Here is a 17,707-nt window from a genome sequence, read left to right on the forward strand (position 1 = left end):
AAGTCTTAGGTAATTACTTTATCAGGTAGGTGTCAACTTTGATCCCATGGCAGTTTGGAATTCATGGGAATATATGTTGATTTTAATTTAAATGCTGGTTAAATTTTTATCTTAAAATCCCTTCATTGGAGTATGCTAGCATTTTGACCGAGAGGAAGTGAAATTTTCAACTAATTTTCTTGTCATTTAAGTTGAAAGATGTTGTCTCTAATGAAGCATTTTCCATGATTAAGGGATAAAAAGAACTATTTATTTTCCTGTTTTGCAATTTTAGGGACAAAAATTTGGTGAATTATCGTGCTATGAAAGGAAAGGTATGTTATTAAAATTATATTCTGTCTCATTCCACATGCTTAGAGAAACTCTTCGGTGTAGATTTTTCATATATTCATAGTCATTGTCATAGCTGGGAAGACTATGAGGTTGCCTACTGAATTTGTTTTGGTGTATGCGTTTCGATTGTCATATGGAGTAATAAATTGGTTCACAGGAAGTTGAATAATCTCATAATTTTGTGCTACAATATATGTACTTCTCATACTAGTAAACGCTGGATATTAAACTCCCTGGGTCACTAGAGTAACCTCGAATTACATAATGATCATTAAACTTGATTTTGTTACAAAATGATCACTGAACTATACCTTTTGTTACAAAGGGGTGTCACTCATATAAAACGCAACGTTTTTGCTTACATGGCAAGGTTTAATTACAAAAAGGTACATAGTTTAGTGACCTTTTTGCAATAAAAAGTATAATTCAATGACTTTTTTGTAATTCATGAAAAGTTTAGTATTCTTTTTGTAATAACTTAAGCATGAAAACGATGCATTTTATATGGGTGACACCCCTTTGTAATAAAAAGTATAGTTCAGTGACCATTTTGTAACAAAATGATATTTAGTGATCATTATGTAATTCGAAGTAACTCTAGTGACCCAGGGAGTTTAATATCCAGTAAACGCTTATGTGATAACAGTAGTAGTTGCAGCTGATTGGGTCTTCCCATGTTATTTGCTTTCAAGTCAGCTCTAAAGAGGGCATTGTCAAAGCAGAGGCATGGACAAAGAAAGCAAGGAGTACAGTGTGGAAATAGCTTGATGAGTCTGAAACAGCCTATTCTCCTTTGTTTGGCAAAACTATTCAAGATTTCATTCCTATTCTCTGTTTAGATGTACATTCACAAGTCACAACCAAACACTTACAAACAACTAACAAAGAACCGACTAAATTTGCAAGCAGGATAGTCGAATATACCCTAATCTGTGTTGGAAGATTATTACACAGCGAGCAGGATTATTGAATATACGGGGGCAACGGCGTCTCGAAAGAAGGCAGCGGTGGCTCTGAAGAAGGCGGCAGCAGCTCTGAGATATAATCACCAGTCACCACCTCAGAATTGTGACCGTCATTCAGATAATCCCAGAAAGATGAGAGTACATCTTCAACTGCAAATTCTTCATTGCTTCCAGGTGGAGCTAACCCCTTATCATCATAATAATTTGCATGTACTCCACCCTCTTCATTCTCTTGCAAATAAACTCCACCCTCATCTTCATAATTTGTACGTTCGATCCTGCATCCTTTGTCTTCATCAGTTAGAGTCGCAACAGCCTCTCCATTGTGTTGTTCAATCCGGCATCGTTTCTCTCCACTCTCAAGTACCGCAGCCTCCTGCTTTCTTTTCTCTGTGTGTTTTCTGCCAGGTTTGAGTTCACAAATCACAAAATCCCAGCCCCTTCCCTCCACACTGTACTCCGTCATGATCCAACAGCGGTCTTGGTCCGGTCTCGATTTGTTCCAATAACTGAAACTCTTCTTGTAGCCTACTAAATCAGAAACATGAATGGGTGATTTCTCACCGGAAGTCGCACCGTGCCATCCTCCGCCTCCAGAGCCAAACTTGCGATCAATGTTGGTGCCGGTGCCCCTCGTAGCTTTCTTCTTTAGCTTGGTGTGGAAGAAGAGACGTTCAAGATTATTCTTCTGCTCTCCACCGAATCTTTCCCAAATTTGCCAAGGCTCTTCGTCACCGTAGAAATCGCAGAATGGAACAGGAAACTCCCTAGCAGAATCTTGACGGTTGTTGATGTGGAGAAGATAGAAGCCCACAAGTTCTTGATCAGTAGGGTTAAATCTAAATCCAGGCAACATGTTTCTCAAACCCTAGCAGTACGTAGCACAAGTTCTTGATGGGTAGGGTTCTTGATCAGTAAATATAACCCTAGCAGGAGCACAAGTTCTTGATCAGTAGGGTTCTTGATGAGTAGGGTTCACTGAATACAATTCTGAAACCCTAGCAGCGTGATGTGTGTTTATATAAGAGTAGTGAGTGCAACACTTACTTACAATTCCTCTTACTCAACGGACTCTCTTCTTTCTTGCTACAAAAGCAAATACTTCCTCTTCTATATCAAATTCTTTAGATCAATGCTTATCCCTTTATTTATAAATTCTAATTCAAACTCTTATTTAGGAAAAATTGTACCAGTTTATCACTTTTTAAAAAGGTAAGATAAACATAGAAGTAGGATATTTAATTATTTAATGTACACTTCAAAATAATTAACTGATTTTAGAAATCTTGGAACTTTTTTTTCTTTCTATGCTTTATTTGATTATTTTTACTTATTATATATATTTGCACATTATAACAAGAATTAAATTAATTAAAATAAAAAAATACATAGATTTACGACCCTATGTATAATGGATACAAATAAAATATAATCCTTACTAGCTAATAACATATGTAGTTCCGTATTTGCTATATTGGGAAAGTAAATTCAATGCTAATATGATGCACAGCAAATGTTCATTACAAATACGCATGCAGTCGAATAACATCAGAAATAGAGAGACCTCGGCTGCTGATTCTTGGAGAGGCTCTCAGGGGCCAACGAGTTTCTAACCACCTGTCAAGTGTTGATACTTTATTGCAGCAGGTTGTGGAGTACCTTCTTGCTAAAGATATATCACTGTTTCTTAATGTCAAGAGGCCACTTTTAGAGCGCATAGCACGTCGTGCAGGTGCTCCAATTGTTTCTCCAATTTGCTGCATCAGTAAACTAGGTTTGTCTGCATCCCTCTTCTTGTTTTCCTTCTTGCTAATGATATATCACTGCAAGCTTTTTATTTCTTGGGATGGATTGGAACATGCAGTTTTTGTTTATGGAGCATGTTAATTACGTAACTTTACTTTTTGTTTATTTTTCATTTTATTTTGTATATATTCTCATTTTTATCGAGACCCTCCAAAATCTTCAAGATCTTGTAGTTATATTATGACTCCATTGGATAATAATAGTAGTAGACATAATAATATACTTTCAAGATTAGCCAAAAATAGAGTTTTTTAGGAATTTTGTAGCATTTCGCACCCGCAACAGATTCGTCCGCATGAAGAAGCCGCAAGCTGATAATTTCCATGTGCAGCTTGTAGAAACGAGCCATTTGGTGCACCGCCACAGATCAAGATTTCAGCTTTAATAGGACTTTCAATATTTTCATCTAGAGGAAGTAGAGCTGAAGATTCAGTGCTTGGATAATTACGAGGAACACGGTCAGGTATTTCAGGAAATTCTCTAATCACAACATTTCTAGTGTAATCTAGCAGTATCGATCTCGTGTTGGCGAAAATGAACAGGTTTCCATCTGGCAATAAGTGGATACAGATTATTTTCGCTATAACGATCACGAGTATCTCGCAAAAGATTAAGCCAAAAAGTAGTGGAAACAGACGGATAAAACTCGTAAGTGAAAACCCGTCTACCACCAACAATTATAATTCTTCCATCAGGCAAAATCTGATTACTTGCATACCATCTTCTTTGTGTTAAATAATTCGGAAACTCAGTCCAATCACAATCATCACTCGGTCACCGTCATTAAAACTGCCGGTTTGAATAAATGTTCCGTTCGGTATAACTGATCCAGAAGAACACCAAATGCCGGTTTGAATCATTAGAGGACGAAACGAGCTGTCAGTGACATCGTAGAGGATGCTGTGAGCAGTGCAATCGATTATTAGTGCCCGGTCATTAGTGTTATTCCGACAGCGATGGTGAGGAAGAGAGATGTTAGATCTGGCAAAATTTGTGCGATCAAATATGACAACTTTGTTATCATGCAATAGCTGCATGTGCATTGCTGTTATACCTATGCTAGAATGCAGTTGGTGCCATTCGCCTTGGCTGTCGGGATTTGAAGTTTGGGACATTACTGGGGTGGAGGGTCAAGTGGAAAAGTGAAAGCAAGAGGATTTTGATCAGGCAAGACTTCATTTTTAGCTACAATGTCAAAGTGCAGTGGTAACAAGCAGTGTTTTAAAAACCGGACCGGCCGGTTCAACCGGGAACCGGAGGTCAGTCCAGTTTAAATCTACCTAAAAATCATATCACCTGTTAAACCGCTTTGAACCGGGAAAATTTGAAAGAACCGGAGAACCGTTGGACCGGTTGAACCTTAAAATCGTCCGGTTTACAACCCACAAAATTAAAATCAAAAGACATTTTCGTTCCAGAAAACAAAAATAACTCAACCACCAAAAAAGGGTTTCAATGTTGAGAAACTTTTTAGCAAATACCCATTGTGTAGAATCTAAACTAAGCTCCATATTCACTTGTGTAATTACATAAAAGACATAAGAAATGGATAAAAGAAAAGAAACAACAAGAAATTGGGTTTTATTTTTTTCTATTTCAAAGAAAAAACAGAAACTTCTGTATAACTATATAAAAGATAGAAAGAATAGATCAACGAATAACAAAAATAAAATAAAAAATGAAAAACATATATAACAAGGGATCGTCTTTTTTATATGTGATTGTTAAATTACAGTGAGAAAAATCAATTGAGATTATAGAAAATGAAGAAGGAAGAAAAAGAGCAAGAAGGAGAAAGTCATGAGAAAAAGTTGATTTGATAGGTTAAAAAAGAATAGACATATGTGATGGATAATTTAAGGCTTAATTACTTAAAAAAACCCCACCTTGTAACATTTTTTCGTTTATATCCTGATTTAGGAAAAAATTCATTTGTACCCTTTTTTTGATTTTTTATTTTCAACTCTAACCTTAAGCATTAAATTGAACTTTTTTTATTTAGAAAAAAGATTAAAACAGTCCTTCATTTTTTAATATATATTCTAATTAGACTTTAATATTATTAAAGTACAAAAATACTTTTTTTTTATAAAATTAAACTTACAATAATTATTTAATTTAAATTAACTATAAATAATTTTTAAATACAAAACCGTAAAATTATATATTTTTACTTTAAAAAAAAAAGACGGATTCCCCGTCCGGAGGAGGAGCCCGCTGCTCCTCCTCCATGGAAGAGGAGCACAGATCTGCTCCTAGGAGCAGATCTGTGCTCCTCCTTGAAAGAAGGAGGAGCAGATCGCTCCTCCTTCCATGTGAAGGAGGAGCAATCTGCTCCTCCTCCACTGTGAAGGAGGAGCAGATCTGTGCTCCTCCTCCATGGAGGAGGAGCTGCTCCTCCTTTCGAGGGACCTGCTCCTCCTTTCGAGGGACCCAAAAAAATAAAATAAAAATTGTAAAAAAATCCATAGCGGCGTATCAATTGGAAGAGTACGGTGTTTGTCGAAAATATTTTTTAATTTTTAATAAAAAAATTAAATATAATTAATTATTTGGATTTATTTAAACATTTTTAAAGTTGAAGGATTTATTTGTATTTTTTCAAACAGAAAAAAGATGATATAACCCTTCTATTTAATTATTTTTAATGTTTTCATCCTTTAATTAATTAAATTGTCAAAAAACAAAATTTTGGGGTACAGTTGAAAACGAAAAATCAAAAAAAAGGTACAAATGAATTTTTTCCTAGGTCATGGTATAAACGAAAAAATGTTAAAAGGTGGGGTTTTTTTAAATAATTAGGCCATAATTTAAAGCACTAAAAGACAATTTTAGAGTGTAAGGTTTTAATGAGAGATATAAATAAAAGAAGTGGTTATAACGGAAACATCTCGACTACATGTGGTTAGCCGGTTCAACAGGCGGTTGAACTGGTTGAACCGGTCAAACTGTGAACCGGTGACTATTCTGGTTTGATTACCGGTTCGATTTTTAAAACGGTGGTAACAAGTAATCTTGAAGTGACTGTTCTATTGATAATAGGAAGAGATCTTGAGATTGCCTTTTGAATTAAAAGACTTCATTTTTTGCTACAATGTCAAAGTGCAGTGTGGTAACAAGTAATCTTGAAGTGACTGTTCTATTAATAATAGGAAGAGATCTTGAGATTGCCTTTTGAATTGCGGAGATAAAAGAATGTGTTTCTTGCATGAACTGGAAAATAGGGAACATTTTTCTTTTAACAAGGTTACAAATAACAAAGCAAAATTGCTAGGTTCTCAAGTGCCAAAAACATTAAATACTGAGCTATTATCTCACGTAGCCGTATAGCCAATACTATGTTCGAACAAGGAAAAATCTCAGGAGGCAAAATCTCAGGAGGCAAATGTCATTGGCATGTACATATACTGAAGCAACAAGGAGAAGAAGGGATGGCCTAAAAGAAATGATTAAATAATTATATCAAATAAAGGATGCTATACCTAACTCCTCCTACCCCGATTTTTCTTAGACGAGACCACCTCCCAGCCATCTTCTCCTTGCGCCTCCTGGCGACTTGACTCGTTGATCTGCATGCCCACATGATTAGGCGCATCCACTATCATATTTGATGTATTATCACCCATGCTATTCTCATTATCCTCATCATCGTCCTCGTCGTCATCATCATCATCATCATTTGCCTAGCACAAAGGAGCGAAGGAAAATTAGAAAGGAGAATTCCATGCGAACAAAATCCTTTAAAATTCTTACATTTTGGCAAAGTAGCAAACAGAATTTGTTATGGAATTTCTAGTAATGATTTCTCCTCCTCGTGCACACTAGAGATGGAGAAAAAAAAGACTTAGACAAAGTTGTAAGTCACAAAGAATCCCAAGAAATGTATATACAAAACCCTTGCCAGCATCAAATCAAAGCCATGGAATAAGTGTGCAACTCTTATCAAGGCAGTACCAGAATATAATTATTAGAACTTACAGCAATAGAAACAGGTTTGTAAATCTCCATGTTATTTTAAGCAAATGTGCATATGTATCTGAACTTCCAATTCCTACCTATGAATTTTCAAGCTTTCTCTATCTGAAATTTTTAGGAAGTAATAACTAACAGTTGACTTAAACACTGGAATGAGTTTTCCAACTTATATGAAACTTATCTTGGAATGCAAAGACGGTTTCTAAGCAGATAAGACAATTCATGTACGGAAAACCAGAATCACCTGTCTGATGTGTTGATGAGCTCCCGTAGTAGGACCTGCTTGCCTTAACTTTTCAATTGAATGATAGTTACCTTCCAAACACTCTTCATGCATAATCATTAGTTTTTCTGCAACCTGTACAGATCAATAGAAAATGCAAAATTGTTATAAGATGAAACTGAAAATTAGCTGCAATTTATCAAAAGAATGCAAACAAAATGCATGATAAGTACAAAACAGTTATTCCTAGTGCAAATGCAATGAAGAGCTCTATATTCAAATCATGTAACTGCTATTGTAAGAACCAGAACATTAAAAACAAATCTGAAAAGAAGAGCCAACAGTAACTGAAAACAAACAAACACTACACTATTTTCAATTTTAAATGGCCTTGGGTACCTATTAGTTAGCAGTCTTAAGAGCTTAACCATTCACAACTATATTCTTTTTACAGCAATAAAAAAGATTGAGAAGTCAAGTACTTTCCCGATTCTCAGTGACACAAATCCTTACTAATCCAAAGGACTGCTCACAATTTCAAAAATGTTGTTACACTTTGAATATGCCTTGAGCCAAAGATATAAACATAAAGAAACAACTCAAATCAGTTAAGACTTCTACACCGGATTTTCCACAACAAGCTAGCCACCAAAAAGTTAAAAATAAAGATTAAAAAAAACAGAAGGCGAGGAACAAAACTTTCAGCTAATTTTACATCACACAGTATCGAGACTATATTCTCACAAGTCACAACTTGAAAGCAGCATCTCAAAGCTATAGTATAATATAATGAAGGTGTACCTCCTCAACGCTGCCATCCTCAACCCCGACATTGAGAGTCTCCATTCCTCTATCCAGTATCTCCTCTAAATCATCAATATAAAGCGCCTCTAGCAGAGCGAGAACAAAAACCCCGTCACAAATATAACATAAAAAAATAAAAAACAAAAGCAACAGTTCATCATAAGAAGAGTCTGCATTTCAAATTAAACACTACTCATTTTGCAGTTACAAATTACCAACTTTCAATTACACAGTTCTGAAGCACAAATTACTTAAACTATAAATCACTAAATTTACAGAAAAAAAGACCAATTAAAAGTCTTAATTTCCAAAACTAAACATTATTAATTTTGTCAAGACCGAGTTAAGTAACTGACCTTTAGACTGAGTGAACCAGAAAAAGACATCGGACCGGAGCTGATCGGCTAAATGGAGCGAACCTTTACCGGCCCACTCGTTTTCAACGGCGAGTTGGAGAGCTGACCAGCGAGAGAGAGTTAAAAAAAGACCTTCTTGAAATAAGGGTACTGATTCTGCTGGTAATGGTTTCTTTGGCTGAGAGCTGCTGTTTGAGTTCATAGCGTTGGATAATCTTTGATGACCGATCGATCTCTGTGATTCTGTGTAAAACCCTAATTTTTTTTCACAGTTGTTTACAAGAAGAGGGTCTGTTTGGTTTCATGGATACAGTCAGATTAACTCAGCTTTATTAAGATTAATCTTATTTTATTGGCAAAAGAAATAAAAAAAAACCCTCGTAGTTTTTATAAAAGTACATATCAACTCTTTTTACATTTTTAGTATAGTTAAACCCTCTTTGTTTTCAAATAGAACAATTCAAATATAACAAATAACTTCTTTCGCCCAACACCATTAAAAACGCTCGTTAATGGCTAACATGTCTCTCATAATCATATAGGAAAAAAGTTCAAAACTAATTTTAATATTTAAAATATTTACCGAAAATTTGAGGAGTAAGTGTCCCAAAAGTAAACTAAAAGGGTTTATTTGTTCGATTAAATCAACGAAAGTTTAATTGTTCAATTTTAAAAATATGAATGCTTAATTGTTCTCAAAAAAATAAAAGGGCTGAAAGAGATGAAGTAAAAAGAGTGAAAAATGACGTTTTAAACATTTACAGCAGGTCAGCCGGTCCTTGGCCGGCTTGGTATCGAGGGTCGGCTGAAGGCCGGCTGACACACTGCTCTCTTTTTTTCATTTTGAATTTTTTAAGCCTCGGCCGACTCCTGGCCGGTCCGAGGGTCAAGGCCGGCTGAGGGCCTGAATTTTTTTTTCAAAATTTTTAATTTTTAATTTTGAAATATTTTTCATTTTTATGTGTTTAACTTGATATAAAACACTAAAATGACATAAATAAAAAAAATGAAAAACACTAGTAGTAATATTTGGACTTTTACTTGTAGTAATATTCGGTTCGAGCATTTTATTTTTTGTTTGCATAAACTGTTTCATTTTAATTCTGTAACAGTTTTTTGCAATTATTTACATCCCTTGAACTTTTAAAACGTTTTGGACTTGATTTATTATTGTAAAACGTTTTTGAATTAAAGCCTTGCACGTTTTTATATTTAATTGATGCATAACAGCTATATTATTTTTCTTATAAATAGTGCAAGTATTTTCATTTGCAAAAAACAGAAAATCAGAGCAATATTACAGAAAGTGTATGCAGAGCTATTATCGCAGTGCAGCGGTAATAGTATTTTCCGGCTGTTTTATCCTAGGGGCGTCGCGGTTGTCAGTCAGCTTTGCACCACCGAGCTGTGCCACGAAACGTCTAAAAGAGAGCGACCTAGTCCGATGGTCAAAACCCGCGCGAGTGCCAGGCACTCAAAGTCAACGAGGTTTAAAAGTATCTCTAACCTTGTATGTGTATCCAACTGCCCCTGAGCATGCTAGCAATATTTACTGCTTTCCAAAAGCATCCAAATCCAATAATAACCGGTTAAAGGACTAATCACTCAAAATTGGCCCATTAATGCAAGTCCAACCCATCACTTAAACATCGTAGGACTAATATGAAAAAGTAGTAATGGTTGTATAGGTTTTTCAAGACTCACCTAATAAAATCAATCAATCACGTTTATACATCAGGTTTTAGGCTTTGTGCATGTAATCAATCAAGACCAGCCAGACTTATGCTATTTGCTAGAAATCTCTAAGGTTAGATGTATACTTAGGAGTACCTGCTACTTGCCTCCAATGCCAGTCCAGATCGAGTCATATGCGCGTCAAACGTGTTTACTGCTTTCATAATTGTTTATTTACAGCTTTCATATCCTGTGAACTGCATATATTGTTGAGATGAGATATAAAACAAATATGTCCAGAAAATAAAGCCGGTAACAGATAAGCCAAGCACATGAGACTCGGGAAGGTCCACGAACCCTTGTCTTTGGTCTGATGCACGATAGTCTTACCGGAGGCGAGTAAGGCTATCCAGTCGGTTAAAAGGCATTTCCTAGTTGAACTAGGTGGCGACTCCATTTTTCAAACCATTTCCAGATCGAGAAGTTAGCCATAAGCCTTGGACGAGCGGCCTCGAATCCCGCTCCACTCACAACTTATTTCTTATTATTTTTTACTCTAACATGTATATCTTTTTTTTTTTCAGATTTACTTCTCTCTCTCTCTCTCCCTCCTTCTTCTTTCCCATTTTTTCTTTTTCTACATTTTTTTCTTCTTTTTCTTCTTTTTTTCTTCTTTATCACGCCGCTGTCGTTCCTTCAACGATCCGTCGTTGCTCCACCGTTGATTCGTCGTTCTTCCATATTTTAGCATTTTTTTCTTAACTCATGATCATTATTACGATTTATTTTAACTCTCAGATCTTAAAAAATTGTTCTTGAATTTTTTTCAATCTAAGATCTGAAAATCTGCATTAAAAATGATCTTCTGATGAAAAAACAATTTTCTGCAGAAAACAGTGCCTGATTATCATATCGTTATCAATATGACGTTATCATATCATTATCATAACACTATAGAGAAAAACAATTTTCTGTCAAAAAAAGTGCTTGATTATCATATCGGTATCATTAACGTTAGCATGTCTGTATCATAACGTTGTCATATCAGTATCATAACATTATACGATTATGATAATAGTATGATAAGATTTTTGGTAAGGGTTATGATAATAGTATGATAAAGTTATGATATAGTTATGAAAAAGTACGTCATGATAATATTTTATGATACTATTATGATAAAATATATTATGACAATGTTATGATAATAGTATGATAAGATTATGATAAAAATTACGATATAGTTATGATAAAGTACGTCATGATAATATTATGATAATATTGTATGATACTGTTATGATAAAGTTTATTATGATAATTTTTATAAAAATAGGTTATGATAATAGTATGACAAAATTAATGATAATAGTATGATAATGTACGAAAAATATTTTTTTACGGAAAAATTATAATACCGATATGATGTCACTGCTGCTTTTTTAGATCTAGATCTGAAAGATCAAAATTGCGAGATAAAAAATAATAATACGTAAATGATTGTAAATATTTAAAATAAAATCACCAGATTGAAGATGACGAAAAATTGAAAAAAAAAAGTGAAAGTGAAAAATACAGAAAGTGGAGGAGAGGGAAAAAAAGGAAGAAAGAAAAAGAAGAGAAATGGAAGGAAAGAGAAAGAAAGAGAAAAAGGAAAGAAGTGGAAAGAGAAAAAAAGATAGAAAAGGAAAAATGTGTCAGGTCATGCATTATATATATTAAAGTAAAATTATTAATTTTTTGCCACGTAGAGTAAAAACATAAGATCTAGAAAAAACGTGATGTAATTTTTATAAATTCCGTGTTGAAGTATATTATCCTATTATTATTGTATTTTAGGTAAATTTGTAAGGAGCCCTTTAAAATTCATGAAAATACTTATTTAATATAAGTGTTTTATTCGAGTTGGAAAACTAATAAAAATTATTCATTAATAACTTTTTAAAATTAAATAAACATTCTATCTAAATAAAAAACTCATGCCAATGTTTTTTTTTGTCCTTTCAATTATTATTTTTATTATATATTTACATTGATAATATCCATTTTTCTGAGAATTTAAATCTACATCTTTATACATACAATCTTATCAAACTGAATCAAGCTCAAAGTTCAACAATATTTCAGGTAAACTCACATTGATTATGAAACTGCTTGTCATAAAAAATGAATATGAAACTGCTTCTCATAAAAAAAGGAATATGTAACTGAACTATATATTTTAATTTTGGAGATCTTAGACAAAAACATACCTATAGCCATGCACACAACCCCGGTACTGACAATTTCAAAATAGAAAGCCAAGTAAAAGAAATAATAAAATTATGAACACAAATCCTGCTATTCATAGATAAGAAATATTTCAAATTAGAAAGTGGGGGAGAAAAGAAACTTGTATCATCCTACATAACAGATGAAGCAAAATATCTAGCCTCAGGCAACTACTGAGTTTCAAAAAGCTAATAAAAATCCGACAATTAATAGCGATCAAATGAAGCTGAGTGCCCTCCCCTGCTTGGCCGTTCATAAGGACCTGGCTTACTCCTGTAGCTCCTGTCATTTCGTGCTGGCCCTCCGTTTCCATACCTATCGCTGCCTCCTCGTGTAACAGCATCCCTCTCATAGCTTCTGTCTCTACCATAACCATTACTTGCATAACGATCTGAACCACCATACCTGTCACTTGCAAAGCGATCTTCACTTGGCGGGTACCTGCATTGTTTACTTGTGTTATGTATGAAACATAAATACGTTTTCCAATTTTATTAAGATGGTCGCCATGGATAAAAGGAAATGCAGGAAAAATTAATATAACAACAGCAATGAGACTAAAAATTCTAATATCTTTAAAAACATGAGGCACCTGTCACTGGCATAGCGATCACGGCTATATTTGTCTCTGCTTTCGTAGCGGTCCCTGTCACCAAATCGTCCACCGTCATATCGGTCATCCACGAACCGATCACGATCACCTCCAAAGCGATCACCACGGTCAGTGGCAGCAGCCCCTCCAAACCTAGGACGTGAAGGGAATGAACTCCCACCCGAACCTCGGCCACCAGCTGAAGGGCAATCTCGGGCCCAGTGCCCTGAGCGCCCACACTTGAAGCACTCATCTTGCCCCGCAGGTCTCTCTCCTCCATATCCTCTGCCGCCGCCGCCACCAGAGGAGTACCCTCCCCCTCTGTAGCCATGATCTAAGTCATCTCCCGCTTTGGGTTGAGCCTTGTTCACTGAGATGACACGATCACCAAGCTCTCGCCCATGCATCTCTCTAATAGCATCCTCCATGGCCCTACGATCTGAAAATGTAATAAATCCAAATCCGCGTGGACGACCTGTATCTCTTTCCATCATAATCTGCACAAACACCACAGAAGGGAAGCCTGATAATCAGCAAATGCATGCATATGACAACTTGAGCAAAAACTAAACTGACCAACCCAGTGCTTTATAGTGGATGAGATAGAAGACACATTTACCCGAGTGAAGAAAGAAAATTAAAAGCACATATGCATCAAGCACTCTCCATATTGGAATTACTTTTACCGTGTAATTGAAATCACATAGGAAATACAAATTGGAACCTGAAATTTAAGCTAACAAAAACTAAGACATAATAGATCAATCAACTAAAGGAAAGACAAAAGACACTGCCTATTAATAAATAGGGAAAAGAGACAGAATTGTCATAGAGCATTGTCTGCTTGACCACTCCTAAGAGACATCCAAGAAGAAACACTGAACTAAAATATCTCACCATTATAGTTTTCCTAAACCAGGGTATTCATAGCTGTCAACCATGTTGTAAATCCATCTATTTTATCTGGCAAACATTACACATCCATTTTGTTTAATTAATATGATGGCTGGACATTTTACTGAACAGGAAAATTACTCAACTTATGACCAGTATAAAGAAACATGATTAGAGGATACAAATTCCATCGACTGATCCAGATTTCTATTACCACACTTCAATAATTACAATAGAGACACACATTTGAAAAACTTGATTCAATAAACAATTAAGGTCTAATCACTCAAAAACCCCTCACCTTTAAACTTTTTTTCAATTCCACCCCGACGTTGAAAATTTGTCAATTTTACCCACTTTTAAATTTTCCGTTTTCAATTGTACCACTATTTTAATTTTTGTTAATTTTTTTACTTAAATGATGAAATCATTCAATTAATTAAGTCTAAACATGAAATTAAATTCTTTTTTATTCAAAAAAGTACAAATAAGTCCTTTATTTTTAAAAACTAACTAAAAACCATAATCAAATTAACACTAATTTAAATTCTTAATTAATTTAACTAAATTTAAATAAATTTTAAAAATATACAAGCAATATATGCGAGACATGGAGAATTTTTTAAACAAATTTCCAAACGCAAAAGACGTTAATTTAATTTTTCAGGGTACAATTGAAACACAAAAATACAAAATAGGGTAAAATTGACAAATTTTCAACGTCAGGGTATGATTGAAAAGGGGCTAAAAGGTCGGGTTTTTTTAAAACATTAGGCCAACAATTAAATACATAATCTAGTTTTGGAAATCAGACGCATTTCTGCAAATAATTTTACATTCAAGCCAAAAGAAGAGGAAAGCAAGCCAAGACAAAAACTCTATATATTTGATCTAGACTAATAATATTATTCAGTAATGAAGAGATCTGAACTTGTTAAGACAAGTATATGATAAAAGATAACAAGCAGATAACTTACTTCCAGATTGTTATTCCGTTGTGTTTGATGCAAAGAGTTCTTATAGGAAAAAGAAGAATCTGCACATGGTATCTGACATCTAATAAATGTATCAAGAATCAACTTTAATCTCTATTTCCCATAAAATCTGAGATACCAGCCCCCAAGTTCCAAAATGGAAAAGCAATGCAGCAGCCATGAAACTTTATGCAGAAATTAACCCTGATAATATCACTACATTTACCTAGGCTGGCCACCACTGCTGGACTTTCTACTGAATATCACTAAGTTACCACTCACAAATTATCATACAGGGCACTGTAAACAGCAACTTCATCTTCCAGATCAGAACATGTTATACAGTCAATCTTTTGGCAGTGAAGAAGATAATGACCAGTCATCTGCTACCTTTATTTTATTTATCATACAGAAAACTTTTCCATCAGTTTGATCCCATCTTCAGAAGATAATCATTCAGTTACTGGCTTAAAAAATGACTAACTCAAACATGGCAGAAAACAATAAAATTGTTCACGCTCTGCCTACAGCAAAACAGACAAAAAGAACAAAGAACATCTTCCAGAAACAAATCTGACACATAGCTATTCAGTCATGAATCTACATGCACTTAGACCACATCTTTTACCCTGAAATGGTTATATACTCACACAAATATAACCATTTGGATGTTGAAACTGTCAATCACTGTGCTCGTAAAGGTACAATGGAACCCTTTTGTAGGAAGGTGACATTTGGATGAAAAACTAGCAATACAGGGAGAGACAAGAAAGAGTTTCACCAGCTAACAAGAATCCAACAGCTGCAGGCTAAACAGGATGAACCTTTCTGATGGCTAAAATCATCTCTAACTCGCTACTAAGTCTCATTTGCAATTTTAACAGATGAGGGAACCATCAGTAAACTAGAAGGCTTCTGAAAGCGCTGAGACATCCCTAAATCTGTCCTCTGTCATGCAGAATGCAGTTCTGGAACATCAAAGCAATCATGTACAGTTTATGGCTTCTGAGGCCTTCAACAACAACATTGGACATGAACAATGAAGAAAGAAAACAAACTGACAGCAATAACAGGATAACTTTAATATGCACAAAGCAGGTGAACTATAAAGTGAGGGTACTGATCCATATATGTTCTCTTAAAGCAACAGCAGAATTCATACATGCCACCAAGCTAATAAATCCAGCAACACAATCTTGTTCTATCCAGTAAGCAGGAACTGAACCTATTTGCAATGATGAAAAGGAGCCTTGGATATCATGAGTCACCTCCATACAGAGCAGACAAACTATACTCAAGGATTCTACTATCAGTTAAATCCTTCCCATAAAAGGATGCAAATTCATGAACAAAATCTCACACTTAGTCAGACTGAGTTCAAATTTCATGCACATTATGCAGGCTGAGCATTAGGTATGAAGAATTTCCAAATAAAAGGGGAGTGGAAGAGATGAAAACAATGAAACAAAAAAGTAGATTTCCACAAATCGATAAAGGGGAGATTTTCACGGTTGTGTCCATCAGAGTTCTTAGAGAAGCAAATATTTTAACATAGATCTCTGCTAACTTGTATCCAAGGAAGATGTAACATGACAACTTTTCCGGCTCAAGAAATTTTATCCACATCCATTTTAGACCGTACATGAACATTTTTGCCAACTACAATACACATCTTGAGTATACCTTAGTACCAAGCTAATAGAGGCTGCCAAATAGACCATTTTTACAGCATTCTGCAAGAATTCAGGCTAAATCTTCAAATAGGTGCAACTAGATCTTCTTTCACCATTTTTGTCCAAATTAACTTTGTCCAAATAGAATCCAGTTGAACTACAAGGCAAGTATTCTTCCAAAAAGGGCCAAATGATGATCCTTGTGACACTGAAATCACTTGTGAAAGAATTCATCAGATAGCTGCTTAAATCAACAAAATTGGTTTAAAGTTTCACTTCATGCGTATGCTCATCACTTAAAAACCTGATTTATCTTCTTAATTTTTCCTCAAATAACATAATTTCCAGCAAAGTACTCACAAGACGACAAAGTTAATTTCGATATCTTCCGTAAACCATATACATCAGTATTTCTGCACCCAAAAGAATTACGAACAATCCATCCAACTTAAACTAATCAATGAAATTTAATTGATCTTGAACAGTCTGTTTTAACCCAAATGTACAGCATCTCAAAAGATCATAACCAGCAAGCCATAAAAGAAAACAAACAAGAGCCATTAATACTAGTATAAAATAACAGCAAAAGAATACAAAGATAAAACAATAATATATCAAAACATAATTTTCTTGGCAACCAAACACAAATAAAATGAAAAAAAATGAAAAAAAAGTACCTGACACTCGACGATTTTTCCGTAACGATTAAACGCAGTCTCGAGCTGTCGTTCAGTGACTTCCCATGATAATCCTCCCACAAATATTCTATAATCTTCTTTGCCGGCCATTTTTGTCTCTACTTCTCCGCAAAAAGATCTGCAAACAACGAAAAAGTAAGCGAGATAATTAAGAATTTATGCGATATATAAACCCTAAAATATTCCTTTACTTACCTTCGCTGTGAAGTGGAACTTGGGATTTTATGCGACAGATAAACCCTAAAATACTGAAATTTGAATTTTTGTTTGTTTGTTTTTGAAGACGATTTTTCTGACATACTTATATTAGGTAAAACGTCTATTTTGATCCCTGACTATTAGTATTTTTGGAATTGTATCCCTTTATTTTCTTTGTCAAATGAAGTCCCTATATTTTTATGTTTGTTAATTTGAATCCTTTTGTCGTGAAAATTAAAGCGTCTTCTGAAGACGATGTTTAGTGCCACTAGAT

General features: G+C 34.7%; 3 protein-coding genes and 1 pseudogene across 4 annotated transcripts; all 4 read right to left on the reverse strand.

Moving 5' to 3' along the window:
• Positions 1-1,296: 1,296 nt before the first annotated feature.
• LOC126661944 (NAC domain-containing protein 105-like) lies at positions 1,297-2,154 on the reverse strand. Its single transcript, XM_050355827.1, has one exon. It carries the CDS (start codon positions 2,152-2,154, stop codon positions 1,297-1,299), a length of 858 nt encoding a protein of 285 aa, XP_050211784.1.
• Positions 2,155-2,817: 663 nt separating this feature from the next.
• LOC126661278 (aldehyde oxidase GLOX-like) lies at positions 2,818-4,871 on the reverse strand (annotated as a pseudogene).
• Positions 4,872-6,313: 1,442 nt separating this feature from the next.
• Positions 6,314-8,793, reverse strand: LOC126661279 (uncharacterized). The gene is made up of 4 exons (XM_050355105.2): positions 8,463-8,793; positions 8,104-8,192; positions 7,324-7,437; positions 6,314-6,787 (listed from the first exon to the last, which is right to left on the reverse strand). Exons 1-4 carry the CDS (start codon positions 8,662-8,664, stop codon positions 6,587-6,589), a joined length of 606 nt encoding a protein of 201 aa, XP_050211062.1. The 5' UTR covers positions 8,665-8,793; the 3' UTR covers positions 6,314-6,586.
• Positions 8,794-12,438: 3,645 nt separating this feature from the next.
• On the reverse strand, positions 12,439-17,534 carry LOC126660276 (glycine-rich RNA-binding protein RZ1C-like). 2 transcript variants are annotated; one of them, XM_050353682.2, is made up of 4 exons: positions 17,431-17,534; positions 17,215-17,353; positions 12,997-13,493; positions 12,439-12,845 (listed from the first exon to the last, which is right to left on the reverse strand). In XM_050353682.2, exons 1-4 carry the CDS (start codon positions 17,532-17,534, stop codon positions 12,611-12,613), a joined length of 975 nt encoding a protein of 324 aa, XP_050209639.1. In that variant the 3' UTR covers positions 12,439-12,610. The 2 variants fall into 2 exon arrangements, with proteins under 2 accessions (XP_050209639.1, XP_050209640.1); XM_050353683.2 differs by lacking the exon at positions 17,431-17,534 and adding an exon at positions 14,868-17,023 and having other exon boundaries at positions 17,215-17,352.
• Positions 17,535-17,707: the final 173 nt, after the last annotated feature.

Source organism: Mercurialis annua, linkage group LG8 (genome assembly GCF_937616625.2).
Source record: "Mercurialis annua linkage group LG8, ddMerAnnu1.2, whole genome shotgun sequence".
Classification (NCBI taxonomy): domain Eukaryota; kingdom Viridiplantae; phylum Streptophyta; class Magnoliopsida; order Malpighiales; family Euphorbiaceae; genus Mercurialis; species Mercurialis annua.